We start from the raw sequence: 18,694 nt of genomic DNA on the forward strand, positions 1-18,694 counted from the left end.
TCGCTAGAGAAAATACAGCAGCCAGAGTAGAAATATATATATATATATATATATATTCTTCATACACAAACCTAACTACACTTTAACTTGTAATTTTTAATTATGGATGCCTGTGTGTAGAAACAAACCTGCTAATGACTTAAACAGACAAAATTTAATTGGTACAAAGACAATAAACCAATGCATCTAGATTTAAATCCCAAAACTGCATCAGTACACAGCTGCCCTACCAATGCAGTAGCATTGTGCAGGTCCTTGATTCAGTACAACTCAGTTAATCTTCACAGCTCTACAAGGAAACTACCTTGAGATTAAATTCTGTTTTTAATATAAGCCCTGTATAAGTATATTGAGAGCAATGTAAAACAAATACACGTGAGCACCAAATGCTTTTTTTCAGATTTATTTTGAACAAATTTCTGTATTTGGAACAGAGTAGACACCTCAGTCTGTGGCCTCCTGTTCTTGAGCCCGCAGGTAGCTGGCCTTCTTCTGGGCGACACGATCTTTCCTCTGAGCCAGAGAGAGCTTGGCACGGTTCCACCTTCAGTCACAGAACACAATTATTTACAATTAATTACAAGCATCAAAGCTGCTGTGAGAAAATTAGTTCAAATGGAGACAAATTCTCTCCGAATAGATGGGACTGGATATCCACCTCCCTTCAGTTTTAACCAACCCAGAATCAATCAAAATAAAAACATTTCTCACCTCTTCTTCTTGACTTCTTTGGGAGGCTTCTTTTCATGAACAGGGTTCGCACGTATATCAGCATGAGCCTTTTTGTACATTTCCTCCATCTGAAAGAAAGACGAATGTAAAATTTCATTCGTAACACCTGAATTCACACCTGTCTCCTAAAAAATGCTGAAAAAAAAAAACATGCAAGACTTTACCCAGCAATAAATATACAGTCCTAAAATCTAAATTTGTCATTGGGCTTTAATTTTTTTGTTTGTTTTAAGTTTTCAGTCAAGGTGATTTCTTCTGTATACCTGAGTTTGACAATTCACTTGACTTATTTACAAAATATTTCACAAATTAAACCAAAATGAGGAAATCTATTAACCAAACATTTTCAGTCTTCTAAATTTATAGGTCCTACACTTTTTCAGGTAATAAGTGCAGCAGCTTGAAACACAGTTACCAACAAACAGTGCAGTGAAATGGGAATTTGTATAGCCAAGTTAAAAACAGGCTTCAAACATAACTCAAAAACACAATCCATAAAAACGTGCCGATTCTGGGGTGACTCCATTCTTGATGAAGCGGGAGAATTGCCTCTTGTAAGCCTCCTCATCCTCTTCCATCAGAAGGCTCATGTACTCCGATACGTTGATGCCCATGATGTGCTTACGGTGGATCTCCGCGTTGAACTCTTTGCTCTCTGTATCATACCCAGGGAAGCGCTTGGTGCTGGAAGAGAAGGCAAAAGAAAAAAAAACATTAAATGAAAGGAATTCCAGTAAAATGTCATTATTCAAAATACACAAATCTCTAAAACTTTTACACAGAGCTGTTTATACCTCCCTTTACTTCTTTCTTTTAGTACTGTGCACCAGTATGACCTACTTTTGTAAAGATCACCAAATTAATAGAAAAATAGTTTTTAATCCGTTTTCAACTAGCTTTTAGCACCAACTCAGCTCAAAGAAAATGAATGGGTTTTTTTTTGGTATATCTGTTGGTTTCGCATTTTGTTCTTTTAACTTTAAAGAACAAAAAAAAAAAAAAAACTTCTGAAAGATTACAAAGACACCAAGCTGGGACCAGCAAACACCCAACCAGTTTTTGGAGGCAGGCTAATGACTGCACCAGTGCAACTTGGTGTTGCGAACATACACAGAACAGTTCCCGGTGAGATTTGAACCAGTTAGCTTTTTGCTGTGAAGCAGGAGGTGCAAACCAGCTGATTTTTAAATGTCTTCTGTAGTTGAATTGTAAAGTTCAAGGCCAGTTGCAGAATTTCAACGGTGATAAAATTCCTTCAATGAATGTTAGGAACTAGAATCAGAGGTTGATTTATCCATAAAAGTCACAAGCATCTAGGAAGAAAAATATGAATCATAGATAACAACAAGCAGCTGTTTGAGGTAATTTTGTAATGTTCTACAGAAATATCCACAATGTTGTTATTTTATGGTTTGTTTAAATTTAAGCATAACTAGGCAACAAAAACGGTGTAGGCAACTTGGACTACACCCATGTTTGCACAGTGACATTAAACACAGCCTCTGGTGTAACTCACCTTGCTTTCTTTACATCCAGCCCATATCATACATTAATATTTAAAAAGACACTGCCCTACAGAGTTGACGTTTGACAAGCAGACAAAAATGTGGGACACCGTCTCAATGTGTGGGATGACAGGACAAAAGAAAAAACCCACATAAAGAGGGACAACTGATTACCTAAAAAAAAAAATATCACAAGATGTTTGCTAAAAACACTGATTATAATTTACAGGGCTGCAATACAGTTATAAAACGATTAGTGCATTTTGATTATCTTGATGCACCCCACCTCCAAGTGACTACTTGGCATTTTTAAAGCAAAGTATTTGTGTACTTCCAAATAATTACTGTTATATCTCGTTCCGCCATCTTGTGAAGGTGTCCGCTTTATGGACACCAGGCTCTGCACTTTTACACTTATAAGTTGAGCCTTGTGTGTTTCTCATTATGTAAAAATTAACAAAATCATTTTTAATTAGAATTTAATCAGAATCTTTTATGTCTGATGAATCTAAAAATGGAGTTTACCCTCACACTTGGTTAACCATGAGGAACTGTTAGCAAGTTAAAGGAATGAGTCATCTGTAACCCAATACTGAACATGATACAGGAGTTTTAGATACACACCATAGTAGGGGTGTGCCGTATTGTCTGGTTTACAGTAATACCGGCAGATTTTTTGACACCGGTTAAAAAATTATTATTGCAATATCATTTTATGACATAATTTAATGGAGCCCAACCTGTGCAGCACCAAGGCGCTATGTGGTCGACACTTCTTACCAGTTGGTGGCAGTAATGCTTCCTATAGTTGTTTGCCATTAAAACAAAAAAGAAGCGCGAGGCACTGCAAGCAACCTAGGAAACATGGTGGAGCACAACATGGAAATACCTCCCGAGAGTCCCAACTTAATTTAAAACTTTTAATTAATTTTTGGCAATATTGCCCACAACTACACCATAGTAACTGAAAAATAAGACTACATTCAGATTTCAGAAAAAATTGGCCAAAATCCAATTTCTTTGCCCATACGCAACCCTGACTTTAGTTATGACAGAATGCAACTTGATCTTTTTAGACTCACCATGCTGTCTATGCCCGAGAATCTACATCAACGCCATTGTTGGTATCAGATCATATCGATACTAACACGATGGGATCAATACCCGATTACCCCCCTACTATTAGTACATTGCTCCCACATTACACAAGTTCATTTTCATTCTGCAACAGAGCAGGCAGGAAGTGGCAAGATCAAATGTTAACAGCGGACGAAACAAACATGGCAAAAAGTTTTGTTGGCTTCAACTGAACAACTTGAGAATTGATGAACACATGCTAGAAAGTGTAGCATCCATATTTACTTCCATAAACACAGCATGCTATGTATGACATAAAATCTCTGCATGCAGGCCACTTCACGGCTGTAGACTGGTCACACTATATTCATATAGTATTTAAATTATAACACAAAGCAAAGAACCACACAAAACAAGCAGATCTAAAAAAAAAATTAAAAATTTTGGCATTGCGTATTAAGACCTCCCCTTGTGTTCATATTGAGTTTACTGCCATTCATCCTGCACTACAGCACTGGTAAATTCTGCAGACAATCTTGAAAGTTACTTTTATACTTCGTAAAAGATAATCTGAGGCCATCAAATGCCAAGTCCTTTTTTTTTTTAAATTGGCACTAATTATTTTGCGACTGTAGAACTGACAATTTGCCACCGTGGCAACCAGAAAGAGCACCCTGCAACAAATGTCCCATCCAATCACAAGCACTGAGCCAAATCTAAACAATATAAACTGGCAATATGATCAAATAGTAAAAACAAAAAAAAACATCTGTAGTCTTTTTTTAAAGCAAAGATGGTGAGACATAACGCAATTTGTTGTGATATGGATCCAACGTAGTGAAAGGGAATTTTAAATCACATTATTTTAAGTGCCAAATGTTTACCTTCAAGTAAGAATACTTTAACCACAGTTGATCATTCAAAAACAGCAAAAGAACCACAAGACAGACCCTCCAGGATTTTGCGATCGCAACTATTAACGCAAAATCAAGCAAACCCTGCAAAATCGCAACTTTTTGCAATTTTGCCTAAAACACCGCAACTTTAACCCAATATTTGTTGTTTCAAAAGTGATTCACCACAGTTTCTGCTGTCTAGTCTCTTCTTTGTGGGTTTGTGTAGTGTGGAATACAAAATAACCCCAAATAACTCACGAAGAAGACATGCAATGTCACAAACTGTTAACATCAGAATGCTGGGAGCATGCAGGAGCAGCGACCGAAGTGGAAATGTGCGCTAATGCTTCACATTTGCTCACAAAGATTTCAGCAAAGGACCGCGCAAAACAGTTTTCTACCCAGCTGCACAAGAGTGGGGGGAAGCCGTTTCACATGTCCTGCAGTGTATTCATCGAACATAAACACAAGTCATCCATCGACAAACAATTTGTGTCTGCAAAACATGTGAGGAGAACTGCAGACCAGGGACAATCCAGAAATGGTCATGAATGTCAGTTTAGAAGCTATCAAAGTTCTCAAATAAAGCACCTTTTGATAATGTCAATGTTTGTTTGTAATTATCTTACAAAACTAGCAAGTATTTTTGGTTTATATATTAAAAGTTATGGTTGTTTATTGATTTTAGTTTAAAATCGCTATTTTTCGTCACAACTTTTAGGAAAATGCCCCGCAAAATCAGGCATTTTAGCCTGCAACAATCACAAAAAATGCCCGCGAAATCCTGGAGGGATTGACAAGATGTTACGCGCACCGTTCATACTTCCTACTTCATTCTTACTGACACCTATCCCTATCAGAATAAATGTAGGAACTAAAATACTTTGTTCCAAATCAGGAAATTGTCAGGACAACATGATTTATGAAGATTACAGTGGACATTTTTTTGTTTTTTAAGAAAATACTTCTTTTCTAACATTTAAAGAATTTGACCACCAGTTATTATTGCTGATACTTTGAAATGGCTCATAGGGTTTTAGTCAACCAGGAGTTTTCACTTAAGAAAACACGTGCAAAACAGCTCAATGAAATTGAAATGATTAACACCTGCCAAAAGGCCAATGTTGAGACGAACAGAAGAAAGTACCCATTTTGAACATCTGAAGACTGAGTTATAACAAAATGTTAGCATTTCCAAATTGTTAAATTAAACCAGAGCTCCAGTCTTTTATAAACTGATAATATCTTCGCTAACACACAAGCCCAGTGACAGCCAGGATCATGTTTCATTACATTCGAGGTTTGGTGTGACAGATCACCTGTGTGGGATGGACAGGCCTCCATCCACAGCCCCCTTCAGAGCACCAAACACCTTGTTGCCTGTGGTGGTTCTAGCGAGCCCAGCATCCAGGTAGCAGGTGAAAGCGCCTGGCTGACCATCAATGCTCTCCACGTTGAACTCGTCACCAGTCACCTCCACCTGGCCTTCATACACCTTATCCAGACCAAACTTGTTCAGAAGCTGTAGACAGAAGCAAATTAAATCAAAGTGTTTGTGTAGAATTTAGCCACATTCCCCAGACCTGTATATTTCTGAACAGGTATATACGTACTCTGCGGGCCAGCAGCAGACCAGTGCAGTAGGCTGCTGCGTAGTTTGTCAGACCCACAGTGATTCCGTATTTTGTTAGCTCATGTGAGTAGGCGGCACACACTATCATGTCACCCTCAATCTTTGCATAGGCAATCTGCAACACAACAAGCACATGAAATCTGTCAGCCAAATTGAAATTGTGGACAGTCTGCGAGAGTAGTTCTGACATTTTAAAAACAACTCACCGATTCAGAACCATACCCCAAAATAATGAAACCAGATTACAGGATGCTTACCTGGCAGATGATGTCCCTGTTGGTGAAACGAACAATCATACGGTATTTGGGTGTGTTGTACTTGTTCTTATCTTGAACAACCAGGCGCTTGCGGGCAAAGTAGTCAGTCTTTCCCTCTGGAAAAAACCCCCACAAACATTAATTCGTCATCATATGACTAAAACATAAGATGCTCGTATTATTCTGCTGTGAATGATGTACCTCTCCTCCTCCTAAACTTGACCTGGTACCTCTTGAAGTAGGCCTTGTTCTTCACCACTTTAACAAAACCCTGCAAGGGGGACGGGCACAGAGTTAACAGATAGATTAAAAAAAAACTGACCGAAGCTGGTACTGCGTTTCACGGAGCTTCTGAGTCCATATCTGAAGTGACACTGTCATAAAGTGCCGCTAAACAAGGCTAACATTAGCATGTGTAGCCAACATTAACCGGAGTACGTAGCATTTTAGCAAAAAGTCCCTTAAAAAAGATTTAGGGGGAAAATTAAGATTTGACCCGAGGTGTTAAATCTCTAATCACCCATAAATAAACTGCAATTAAGTGATTTGCGGACGCCAGGATCCAAGAGTCCAGGTGAGTAGAGGGTAGGCCACGTTTAGGCAGAACCCGGTCGGCTTTAGCAGGAATGAATCCATTTTCATCTAAACACCAGCAACATGTTTTCAGCCATTTGACAGCACGCAACAGTACATGTACACACTGGGTATGCGTGTAGACACATATGAGGGTAAATTACAAACCATTTTGCAGTCTTTTAGTCTCCTTAAAAAGGAGCCCGGAGCCAAAGACTTTGGCTTGACTCCACTGCACTGGAAAAAGGAAGATTCACGTGCGCATGCTCGCTAAATACAGCTGCCGCGGATTGACCACACTGCCCCCTTCCGACCCGGAGCGGCCATTCCACAAACATTATAGATGTTAATTATTGAACTTTTCAGGCCACGTGTGTTAAGTTTGATTAGCAATATGTGTGTTTCTACCTATCTTTTGTAGTTTCCCCAATTCAAGATGGCCACCACAGCTAATTGACCTCAGCAAACACAAAAATAGATATTACTTTGCCAATATTACAGATGTTGAACTAGAAATTAGGCGTGGTAGTAACTGAGACTGATCCCCAACACATATTTGGAGAGCTATCAGATACACAAGATCTTTGTTTAAAATTTTGCCATTACTATTTCGAGTCAACTTTGTCTGTCTGTTAGCAAAATATCTCATGGATAGATTTTAATGAAACTTTCAGGAATTGGCTGTACATCTATAACTGATTGTCTTTTGGAGTCAACCCACTTCAAGATGGCTGCCACAGCCAACTGACCTTAAAAATCCAAATATATATATATTTCTCTCAATTTTACCATTGTGGAACTAAAATATTTTGTGGTAGTAGCTGAGAGTCTTTCACAACACATACTTCAAGGGCTACAGGCTGCACAAGAGCTTTGCCCTAAAATTTTGGCATTGACTGTAGGAGTCAACCCTGTTTATCTGTCAGCAAGACATCTTATTAACCACTGGATGGATATAAAAAATCTTCAAAAAGTTATCAATGAATATCCATCTGCATCTTATTAACTTTTGGAGTCAACCCAATTCCAAATGAATGTCACAGCTAATCAACTTTAGTCAATTCAAAAATAGATATAACTCTGTCAGTTTTACAAATGTTGAGCTTTAATGTGGTGTGAGAGAGCTCTTCTTGACATATACGCTGAGTGTGACATCTCACAATATCACTTGAAAAAGCGCATCATGTTATTGTCAAGATTTGACCAAAACAGCTACAACTTTCATAATTTCTCAACATAAGATGATCTTAGTCTAAAACTCTAGCATGAAAGGCATTCTTTCAGGAAATGCAAGGGCTTTAATTGATTTTCTGTGTTTTTGGATTTGCCTCTTTACATTTCTTTATACAAATAAAGAATACAACCCTTATGGTTTTATAATTTTTTATTTCTAAACTAGTTTATTTGTGCTCAACTTCCTGTTGTTTTGAATCAACCTTTTATCCTGTTTGTGGTATTTTTTTATTCCTATGTAAGTTCATAGAATTGGTTCCTCTGTTGTCTGTCATATAGACCGTTTTTCTTATGAGCACCTTTTGCTCTTTACTCACCAGCAGCCACTTCAGTAGTGACCCTCTCCAATTTATCTTTGGTCTCCTCAGTTCTTTACCAGATCCTTATTGTTCTGGTATGTTTCTGTTGATAGTTTAGTTTTTTTGTTGGGTTTTTTTTTGTCATCTTTTTAATCTATTACATTTTTTATACATTCTGACCTTCAGTGTTGGGACTATCTTCATGAGCTGACTTTTTACCACAACAATAAAAATTCTAGTTAAAATGTTAAGAGCAAAAGAAAAAACAGGTGTAGATTTTGCATTTGCTGTACAATTTTATAACACACAAACTGAAACCAATTACTTCATTATTTGGCAGTCTTTGGACTGTGTTCTGTTATTTTTAGTTCTTTTTTTCACATGTACAAAAATGCAACTGCTCTTTTGCCTTTGGGGACATGAGATAATGATAAGAACAACAAAAAGATACAAAAAAAACTTTACAAGGTGATATCAGCTCTATGGATTGACCAGAGGAAGGGTTCTTGATGGAGACCAGGTTGATTGGATACCATGAACATTTAAACCTCAAACAAAACTAGCATTTTAGCAAACAGTAAGTAAATATAAAATAGCTTTATGATCATCTTTGACACCTAACTTTGATAGGGTAAAGTGAGGTAAAGTGATACATGGGGCCAAGTAGTGAATCCCACAAAACCTCCCAGTCTGTCTGTGGCTGTGGGGATGATGAAATTCATACAGAGCAATCTGCATCACTACAAGGATACATGTACACTGCTGTGTACCCACCCTAGAGGGATTCACACAGGCATAGCCCTCATTCAAGAGCCTTGGATAGTGAATGCTATGGTAGGAAGCCTGGGATTCCCTGGGAGCACACGTTTGTATGATGTATACTTTACCTACCTAACAACAGGTGATGCTGTAGCAGTGCAATTGGACATTCAGTCAAATGGTGAGTTCAGATCAATTATTGCAGCCTCTGTTTATGTGCCGTTCAATTCACAGCAGCCACCTTCATCACAGGAGTTTATGGCAATAGTCAATTATGCTAAAGCAAGGGGCCTCCCAGTACTCATCGGTTGCGATGCCAACTCCCATCATGTGTATTGGAGGAGCTCTGATATCAACCCCATAGTAAGATCTCTGTTGGAATACTTGCTGCCAGAATACCTGCTTGTCTTCAGTAAAGACAATGTATCTACCTTTCATACTGTTAATAGGGAGGAGGTCATTGATATAAGAATTGGGTCTATGGACTTAGTAAATGAAATGAGTGGGAGGTATCTTTGGAGGAAACTATATCTGACCACTACTGTTTGTCTTCATTTTATCCCAGTTGATGACTGGGAGAATTGCCAGGATTAAAACTGTGCAGGATATTGAGACAGAAGTCACATGCATGACTGTTGCTATGTGTTACTGTGAAATGGGTTGCAAGACCTTCTGGTATTAATAGTAGTGAAAGAGCTGACTACTTTACAAAAGCTGGTAGCAAGGTCCACTTTGAAGGACAAGACCCTGTTGTTGAGCAGCAGTCTGCAGGACTACCCTTCAGGCCTCGATTAGACGTCAACACTCAATCTACTGGAGGGAGCTGAAGGACTGCAGACAGGCATGGGAACTGATTAAAGGCTCAAACCCCAGGTGCAGGAAAGCTCTCATTACCCTGACAAGAAAACTGTAAGTGCAATTGTTGGAGTTCTAACTGGGCATAACCTTCTCAACCACTACAAAATGGTGATGAGACTATGACAATGGTTTGTGTGATGCCTGTGGCATTGAACTAGTGACCTCTTTGTACTATTTAGGCTAATGTTTAGCTCTGAGCAGTCAAAGAGAAAGAACTCTGGGGGAACCCTACATGAAGCTTAGAACACTAAGCGGTTCAGACCATATGCCCTTCATTCGATGGACACAGAGGTTTGAATAAAAGCTTAGTGTCTTTTGGGGAGAGCAATGGGCCCACTTGCGAAGCCCCTTCTCACATACTGAAGGTTCTTTACCCATCCCCTCTTACCAATACCAATAACTTTGATAAGTGGAAAAACTATTATCTATGCAGCACGGTTCAGCTCTGTTGCATCAGAAAGTATTTAGGCTTGAAAAGACTGAAGTAAACAACAGAATGTAACCATGGAAATGGGTCAATAATTAGCTGCACTCTTATTTACTTTTATTTTTTTAAGTGCCTCAGTGTCTCACTTGTTACTCCAGAAATTATCTCCACATTGAACATGATTGTACTGTATGTTCGCTCATAGTTTTCCAAGATATGTTGTGATGTGATTGGTTGAGCAGTGCATCAGATCTACAAGGCTGCAGTCGGTCGTGATGTGTTTCCTCCATGAGATGACGTCAGCTGCTTTCCTCCTTCTAAGAGCAGAGGAGTGTCCAACAAAGGACGTGCGTCACCACTCTCATGTCAAACCTGAAAAGCAGCTTTTCTGATGGTTTGGTATGTGAATCCAGGCTGTCGTTTCAGAACCATTTTTTATCAGAGCAGCTTTGCTTCTTCTTTTTGAGTTTCTGTTGACACTGTATGGTACTGAGTGAAAGCCAGCTTGGTGGAACTGCCGTGAGGACACTTCTAGTGTTTTATCTAAAGATTTTTTTCTTACTATTTTTGTAGTTATTAAGTTAGCTGTATGGATCTTTTTTGATCTGATTTCTTGTATTTTCTGCCTTTACAGTAAAACCAACATGCCTTAACTGAAGGACTGAACAAGTTCCCAGTGACAAAATAGTCTGAAAAAGCTCTCTCTGCTCTAAAAGAAGTAGTTTTTTCCTTTCAACAATGAACTTCAGGTAAGATATTTTGATGATTGAACACTGATTATGTAAGCGCTACAGTCAAAGTGTGAGCCAAAAGTATTGTCATTCTTTGAGTCTGTTGCTTACGATGTGCTAGTCTGAAAATTCAAAAAGTTAAGTCTTTTCAGAGAACGGCTGATAACATGTTCCAGATTGACATATGTTGTCATATACACTGTGGAATACTAAAGTGGCTTACAGTAAGAAAGGGTGATTTTTTTTTAATTACTTGCATCTTGTTTTCTCATAATGTTTTAACCTGCAGTTTTAGAGTAGAATAAATATAGCAAAATGAATAAAATGTAAAATTGTATTCACCTCTCCTGAGTAAATGCTTTGTGGAACCACATTTTGCTTCGATTCAGCTGCAGCTCACTCAGATTGGATGGAGATTGTCTGTAAACAGTGGTTTTCAGGTCTTGTCACAGATTCTCAGCTGGATTTAAGCCTGGAGTCTGACTGGTCCACATGAATACGTTTTGATCTGACCCATTCCATTTTAGCTCTGGCTGGATGTTTGGTATTGTTGTTTTGTTGGAAGGTGAACCTCTGAAGTCTTTTGCAGCCTCTAACAGGTTGTCCTGTATTTAGCTCCATCCATATTCTCATCAGCTCTTACCAGCCTCCTGTCTCTACTGAAGAAAAGTATCCCCACAGCATGATGCTACCACCGCCATCTGAACTGAGCAGCTTATTCCACATGTTTGCTGTGTATAAAACTGTATACAACTGCAAAAAGACTTCCTATGACTTTCTCTCTACAACTTTCTTTTTTGCATTCTTCCATAGAGCGATGAATTGTGGAGTTAGAGTTATCTAGAGTTATCATGAACTTCTTGGTTGCTTTTCAGATTAACATTCTCTTTGCCTGGCCTGTCATTGTAGACAGACAGCAATGTCTTGGCAGGTTTGCCGTTGTGTCATACTCTGTCCATTTTCAGAGAATTGATTGAACAGAGCTACATGAGATGTTTAAAGCTTGGGATATTGTTTTATAACCAAAATTTGCTTTAAACTTCTCAACAACTTTATCTCAGACAATGTCTGTTGTGTTCCTTGGTCTTCAGGACGCTGTTTGATCACTTCTGTTCTGTAACAAACTTCTGAGGTCTTTACAGAACAGTTGGATTTATACTGAAATTTGCACAGATATTAGTTTGATGTATCAGAGTTAAGGAGGCTGAATCCAAATGCATACCACACTTTTCAGATTTTAATTTACAAAAACCTTTGAAAACCATGTATTGTTTCTTTTCCACTTCATAATTATGCACTACTTTGTGTTGGCCTATCACAAAAAATTCTCAATAACATATTTTGATGTTTGTGGCTATAACGTGACAAAATGTGAAAAAGTTAAAGGGGTCTGAATACTTTTTCAAGGCAGTGTAGATAGTCTGCGATAAGACAGTGTACTGTTTAATATCTATAGTACAAGCCCATTGGGGTTGTTCTTCCATTTACACATCTCTGATGAAAAAATAAAAATCCTTTTAAGTGGGGGGGAAGCGGGGATACTAGGGATGCTACAATACCATGTGTTGGATGTCAGCAGAAATGCATGCCCAAACACACAATTAAAAAAATAATGTGGGAAAAAAAAGAGCTTTATTGGTCCCATACGTATTTAAATTTAAAGAATATTTTGATAATGATGAGTTTTGAAAATGTGATATATAAACCAGCAAACCCACATGCTCACAGCAACCCCCAACTGAAAGTCAACTATGCCTCTAAGCCACAATTACAAGAAACTATCTCAAAAATATCATTTAGCATCTCATAAATATGAGATACTGTCTTAAAAACTACATTTTGATTATGAGATACCATCTTAAAGTTATGGACAAGTTATAGCTATGAGATGCTTGAGATGTATATTTATATTTAAATCAAAAAGGCATAAGTGGGCTTTTATACTTCTGATAGTAGTTGCAAAGATGAAAATAATTGCTGGAAGTTATTGACCTAGACATAATAAAGAGAAACTTTCTCTCAACCTAAGATCTGTCGTGTGGGGTGACTTCCTCTTTTTGAATGAAGTTGTCTGGTCTTCATGCTGCATGTATTACTCTTTGGCACTAGGTGGCAGTGCAGTTCCAGAGTTGGCGCATGCTCCGTAGCATGTAAACACTAACGCAGATATTTGTGTACACGTATTACGGCTGCATGGGTTGGACCCGGGAGTCAATGGGAACAGGCTAAGTTAATGCTGGCTAGTAGAAACTCAGCCAGCTTGTCTTGGCTAATATCTATTTGTACACGCGTAAAAGTAGTTTGTAAGCCCTTTTTCTCTTCGTAGCGGGGCTGTACATGGGAAACTGGAGACATTTGCTGCGGCTGGCTAAAAACGCTTCAAGGTAAAAAAAAAAAAGGATGTTCTTGTTTTTTTCGGGCTCTGTCTAAGTACTGGAATGGTCGTTAACTCAGTAAATGACTCAAAGTGGTCACAGTCTCAGTTAAAGTGAATACTGTAACATTTCAATTAAATAATAGAAACACTTATTACTTTTTTCACACAGACATTGTCGCAAAATATGACTTTATATTTTAGCTTGTCAAAGGTGGAGCTAGTGTTAAGCCGAGTCAACTCTGGATTATTGAGTACATCCAAAACAACTTATAATTGAAGAAATGATTATCATATTACTTTTGTGGGGAAAACTTGAAATGTATTCGCTTAGCATGAGCATTTTCGGTAATGTCATGTAACTCGTTTACATTAGGAGTTTTCTGGAAGACTTGCACTGTTGATTTTGATGCTAGAGCCTTTAGTGAGCCATAAAATGACCTGAGCGACTAAAGCAGGGCTCCTCTGTCTGGATCAAAATATTTAGAGATGGGAGCACAATGTGCTGTTTTTTCTTTTTTAAGGGTTTTAAACCACTTCGTTGTGGAGCCGAATGTGTAGATGTCTTTAACTCAGACTGTAAAGAAAGCAGCAAAAACCCTGTTAGGGATGAGGACGAGAAACTCATCTAAACACTGCTCAAAGTACTGTTGACTGAATACTAAACTGAACTAAAGGCAAACGATTTATATAAGGAATGCATGACTGCATTTCGTGTCAGAGCTTTAGACTAAAACCATCTTAAAATAAGATGATGGAGTTGTAGCTGTTTTGGTCAAACCTTGAAAATAACGTCACGTGCAATCCCACGGCATATCAGAATATTTGTTTTGAATAACTCTCAGGTACTTCCACACCAACTTTTAGCTCAGTATGTGTAAAACTGACTGAATTACAGCCATTTTTAGTTGGCTAATGGCCACTAGCTGTGGTGGTCAACTTGAATCAGGTTGACTCTGAAAGTTAATCAGTTGTAGATGGACATCCAGTGATTGTTTCCTGAAAGTTTTCATTAAAATCTGTTTTAAAACAGAGATGATGTGCAGTCTGTTAGTGCTCAGAATATGTTGGGTATCAGTCCTAGCTTCTGCCACACCAAGTTTTAGGCCAGTATCTGTAAAACTGACTAAGTTATAGTCATTTGTGTGTTTTTTATGTTCAGTTAGCTGTGGCAGCAATCTTGACCTGGGTTGACTTTAAAAGGTAATTTATCGGAGGTGTATCTCAAATGATTTCTGCATGTTTCATTAAAATTTGCTAGTGGTTCACAAGATATTGGTAACAGACCTTTTTGGTGGCGGATGATAAGAAGGAGGGAATAGACATTTAAAACATGATTTTCAGAGCTAACGAGAAGCATTAACCCAACATTTAACTAGTTCACATCAGACTAAACAGCTTCTATTGCTTTTTTGTTGTTTGGATTCAGTCACGGTGTCTAAATTAGCAGCTTCACACTTGAAGGACTTACTTCTGTAAATGTAGTCTGTATGCCCAGATTCTTCTGTAATTACCGCCTACTGCAGAAAGACGATAATGTAAGTGTGTGTGTGTCTGGCTGTTAACAAAATATCTCATGACCCACAATAAATTTTAATGAAACTTTCATAAGGTATAATAATTTACGATGGTACGATAAAAGCAAGAATTTTGTACGTACAGTACAGATTTAAGTGCTGTCCTTCTGCAAGCTCAGCCATTCTATATAACACTGTAAGACCAAAATTGAAAAATTTTGTAACTGAGGTGGTATTTATTTTATACCAAAGTATATTTGCCTTAGGGGAGCATTGTGCAAATAGCCAATACCTATTTGTATTTGTTATTAAACACACTTTTACTAAAAAAATTAAATCTGAATACTGAGTATTTGTGCAACACATGTTGTCACTGGTCTGTTGTGCCTTTTCATAGTGGTAGGGTCATTTTGTGATGCCTATTATTATTATTATTATTATTGTTTTTTCCTTAGTGTGATTTTATTTGGAAAAGAACATGTGAGTGGTGGCTGGGGCCAGTTAAACAATTAATATTTATGAATCTTTCCCCTGTTTAGCCTACTAGTTCTTAAATACCTCTGTGATTTTGATCAGTAGTGTTAAGCAGATGTCTGAGAATAATTTTAATTTCCTTTTTTTTTGTTGTTTGTTTTTATTCATTCTTTTTTTTTAAATACATTTTATATACTCAGACATGGATAAGTTTATTGTTAAGAACAAAATTGATCATTACTTTATTGGTACATTATTGGGCCCCTTCCACTTGTTTCATCAATTCCAGAAACATTTCTTAGAAACTTTGAGGTTTGTTAACATGTATTTGGGTGAATTCCTGTCTGGCTTTTTCGTATTTTTCTGTCAATAGCGGAGTCCTCCTGAGTTTTCTTCCATGGATGTAGCCCATTATGATTCACCATGCGACGGTTGGTGGGATCAGAAAGTGGAATACCTTGGTGTTCACCTTAAATGGTTTTGGATGGTTTTCTTGGATCTTTTTCCATGCACACCATTTGTCTGATCAACCTGGAAGTGCATTTCCTCTTGCGTCCATGTCTTGGGAGGTTGGTTACAATCCCATGATCCTTCTTCTTTTTAAAAATATTATCAGCTGTGGTCAGAAAAACATAAGCTGTTTGGAGTTGGTCTTGTAGCTTTTACCTTTAACATGGATATCTCTAATCTTCTCTCTGTGCACTTCAGACAGCTTTTTCCTTTCTTTAAAGAGAAGAAATAAAAAAATTTGGGGGCTGTAATGCTATTAATAAAAACTGATTACAAGGCACATTATCTTGTGCATATGTCCCAGCTCACTTCTCTTGTTTAAAAGTTTTCTTTAAAGTACTGACCACTACTTAAATATTTTTCTGTCAATAGCGGAGCTCTCCTGAATTTTCTTCCATGTCATCTGATTACATCACACATACTAGATTACTTGCTGCAAACAAGATAAATGGAAATTACCTAATGTGCATGCTATGTATATGTGCAACATTTAGTGAAGCAATGTATGTATTAATGTAAAACAAATAGTTTGATAGAAACAGCTATTAAAGTGTAGCAGGACAGATTAACACTTATTTTATTCATTAGTAAAAACACTAAGGGTGGGAATCTGTAGTCACGTCACAAATCGATACAAGTCAGAGGGGTGTGATGTGATTATAAAATGATTATGCAATGTTTCCCCTAAGTTTCTGGCCTTGGGGGGGATTTGACAGACTGGGGGTGAATCAATGAGACAAAACACTCAAGTTAATGTTTTGCTTTTAATAACGGCAATAATATCTCTTGTCTTGCTGGCTGTCTTGTAAAGCCAGGGGGAGTATTTCCCCTCTGACAGCCAAGCCAGGTCAAAGCCAGTCATCCGGTGGTGAACGGTCATTGGCTTCCTGTTTGGGGGACCTGTGTCGCAGGGGGTTCAAAAGTTTCAGGAGTAGGAGGCTACTTAGAAAAAGTAGGTGGCTTACGTACTAAGATGTATTAGCTTTGGCAACACCCCTGGCTACAGTGAATTGGTAAAGTGCGTACAGATGTTTAATAATTTATTACATGTGGGGGGTGGATGGGGCAGAGCCCCTTGGATGATGCGCAGTGAAACACTGATCATGGATGCATCTTGAGACAGGTCAGAGACAACTCTGATTATTTTGAGGGAAAATTTGTTGTACCATTTTCTTTAAAAACATATTAAAAACTGAAGTGACAAAAGCCCTATTCGCACAGGATTAGTTTTATCTAGGGACCCCATGTAATAAATAAATTACTCCCCAAAGTCTGCTTTTTATGTGGCGCATTCGCACGGGATAACCGAAGCCTGAGATTTTGCTGAAAGTTACGGACATCTTCTGGATATGATGTTAACATGCTGCATATTGCGAAACATCTGCTTACATTGATTTGATGTTAAAACGACTTTTTAGGCTACGGCCACAGCTCGGTGCTGTGTTACTGCCAGCGCTAGCCAGCTGTATCATAGTCTACAAACAGAAGAAAATTATTCTTTCCGCACAGAGCAATTCATGACGTGAGCCACCATTTGCATATGATTTTGCTCCTTCTCTTCAGCCTTTTCTTTTTTATGGCGACTGTTACGGGTCGATAGAGTTTTGCTGGCCCGGGACACAAAAGGTTGTTGATGCACTCCAGTGCAGCCTCCATTGCCAAAAGCAAATAAAAATGTGCCCAGGAAACAAAAAAAGCCTAATTACCTATCAGATCCCACCCATTTCTGTCCAAATCACAGATGCCTATTTGCATTGGATTAGTGTTATCACAGGACCCCGGAGTTCAGCAAAATATAGTAGGTAATTTGTGGTGAAATTATTACTTTAAAAATTACCAACATGGCCGATTTGCACGGAATTAACAATATAATCTCTGTAATTATTACAAATAGCACGTGGTCCCTAAGTAAAAGTAATCCCATGCGAATAGGGCTAAAGTCACGAGACTTCGCGACTCAAGCAAGGAAATTGAGAATCTCTGCTGCAAATGTTTTTAGACATTCTGCAGACTCTTTCTCAAATGCTGTTTCCCAACTAGTCTCCAGTAGTCGCAGCCCAGATACTACCTTTAGCAGTGCCAGCAACAACCAGCAGTTTTTCTCCTCCTCCAGATTCAATCGTGTGCACAACTTGCATATAAAGTGGCTCTTGTGAACATAATTTCCCCTTTTAACTTTTAGCCAAAGTACTTCCAAACACTGGCTTTCAGTGCAGAAGGTACTACTTGTTTATTGTGTCTGGTGTTTACATGCCATAAACAGTTCGGGTTGTGCAGTTCTGCACTTCAAATTTCTGCCATTTGTTTCTCAATATGCTGTTATTAACATGAAACAACAATAGTTTTTTGACCTTTTTAAATCGACTCAGATTCATGTTATATAAATTATAAACACCCTCCTCTTAACATTGACACAGAAAGGAACTAGTTTGTCAGTTAATTACCTCTTTGTTTGGCCATTATATTCAAAGAACTTGGGTTGAACATTTCTTTTTCAGAAATTGACACACAGGCTTGGCATAGAAATATCACAATTATGCTGCTGCTTTTACTGACGTGTTTGCAAAAACACATCAAAATGATTTACTTTTTTCTCTGCACAGAGACATTTTAACTTATGACTCAAGACTGAAAGCTTGTGGCTAATAATAAAAGAGTTTGTTCTGTTCATATTAATCAATCAATCAATCAATCAAATTTTATTTGTATAGCACATTTCAGCAGCAAGGCATTTCAAGGTGCTTTACATAATTAAAAAACAAAATAAAAACAGCATGTGACAATGAATAAACAGTAAGAAAGAGACAAACATCAAAAACCCGCACTCTAACCCTAATTT

The 18,694-nt window shown here is 38.0% G+C and overlaps 2 protein-coding genes across 5 annotated transcripts in view; one reads left to right on the forward strand and one right to left on the reverse strand.

The window, feature by feature from the left end:
* Window positions 1–387: 387 nt before the first annotated feature.
* Window positions 388–6,977, reverse strand: LOC108246272 (60S ribosomal protein L5). Of its 2 annotated transcripts, none has more exons than XM_017433735.3 (8): window positions 6,842–6,977; window positions 6,302–6,371; window positions 6,101–6,216; window positions 5,824–5,958; window positions 5,530–5,732; window positions 1,239–1,416; window positions 712–800; window positions 388–544 (listed from the first exon to the last, which is right to left on the reverse strand). In XM_017433735.3, the coding sequence occupies exons 1-8, from the start codon at window positions 6,842–6,844 to the stop codon at window positions 445–447; spliced, it is 894 nt and encodes a 297-aa protein (XP_017289224.1). In that variant the 5' UTR covers window positions 6,845–6,977; the 3' UTR covers window positions 388–444. The 2 variants fall into 2 exon arrangements, 1 of the variants encoding a protein (XP_017289224.1); XR_005232854.1 differs by having other exon boundaries at window positions 517–544; window positions 1,212–1,416.
* A 3,706-nt stretch (window positions 6,978–10,683) lies between these two features.
* evi5b (ecotropic viral integration site 5b) overlaps window positions 10,684–18,694 on the forward strand; it is a 56,324-nt gene continuing 48,313 nt past the window's right edge. For 2 of the 3 annotated variants that reach the window (XM_017433726.3, XM_017433731.3), the window contains exon 1: window positions 13,162–13,364. The gene's annotated coding sequence lies outside the window, so the exon portion shown is untranslated. Of the gene's footprint in view, window positions 10,999–13,161; window positions 13,365–18,694 lie in introns of those variants that run through there. The other variant, XM_017433727.3, reaches the window with a different exon arrangement.

The sequence above is a fragment of the Kryptolebias marmoratus genome, linkage group LG24 (genome assembly GCF_001649575.2).
Source record: "Kryptolebias marmoratus isolate JLee-2015 linkage group LG24, ASM164957v2, whole genome shotgun sequence".
NCBI classification, from domain to species: domain Eukaryota; kingdom Metazoa; phylum Chordata; class Actinopteri; order Cyprinodontiformes; family Rivulidae; genus Kryptolebias; species Kryptolebias marmoratus.

Bases quoted from the DNA above. Each gene is read 5' to 3' on its own strand.
- LOC108246272 (XM_017433735.3), bottom strand. The intron at 1,417-5,529 runs GTGATCTGTCAC...CTTCTCTTCCAG, and splicing joins GGCCTGTCCATCCCACACAG to CACCAAGCGCTTCCCTGGGT. The intron at 545-711 runs GTGAGAAATGTT...CTGTGACTGAAG, and splicing joins AAAGAAGTCAAGAAGAAGAG to GTGGAACCGTGCCAAGCTCT.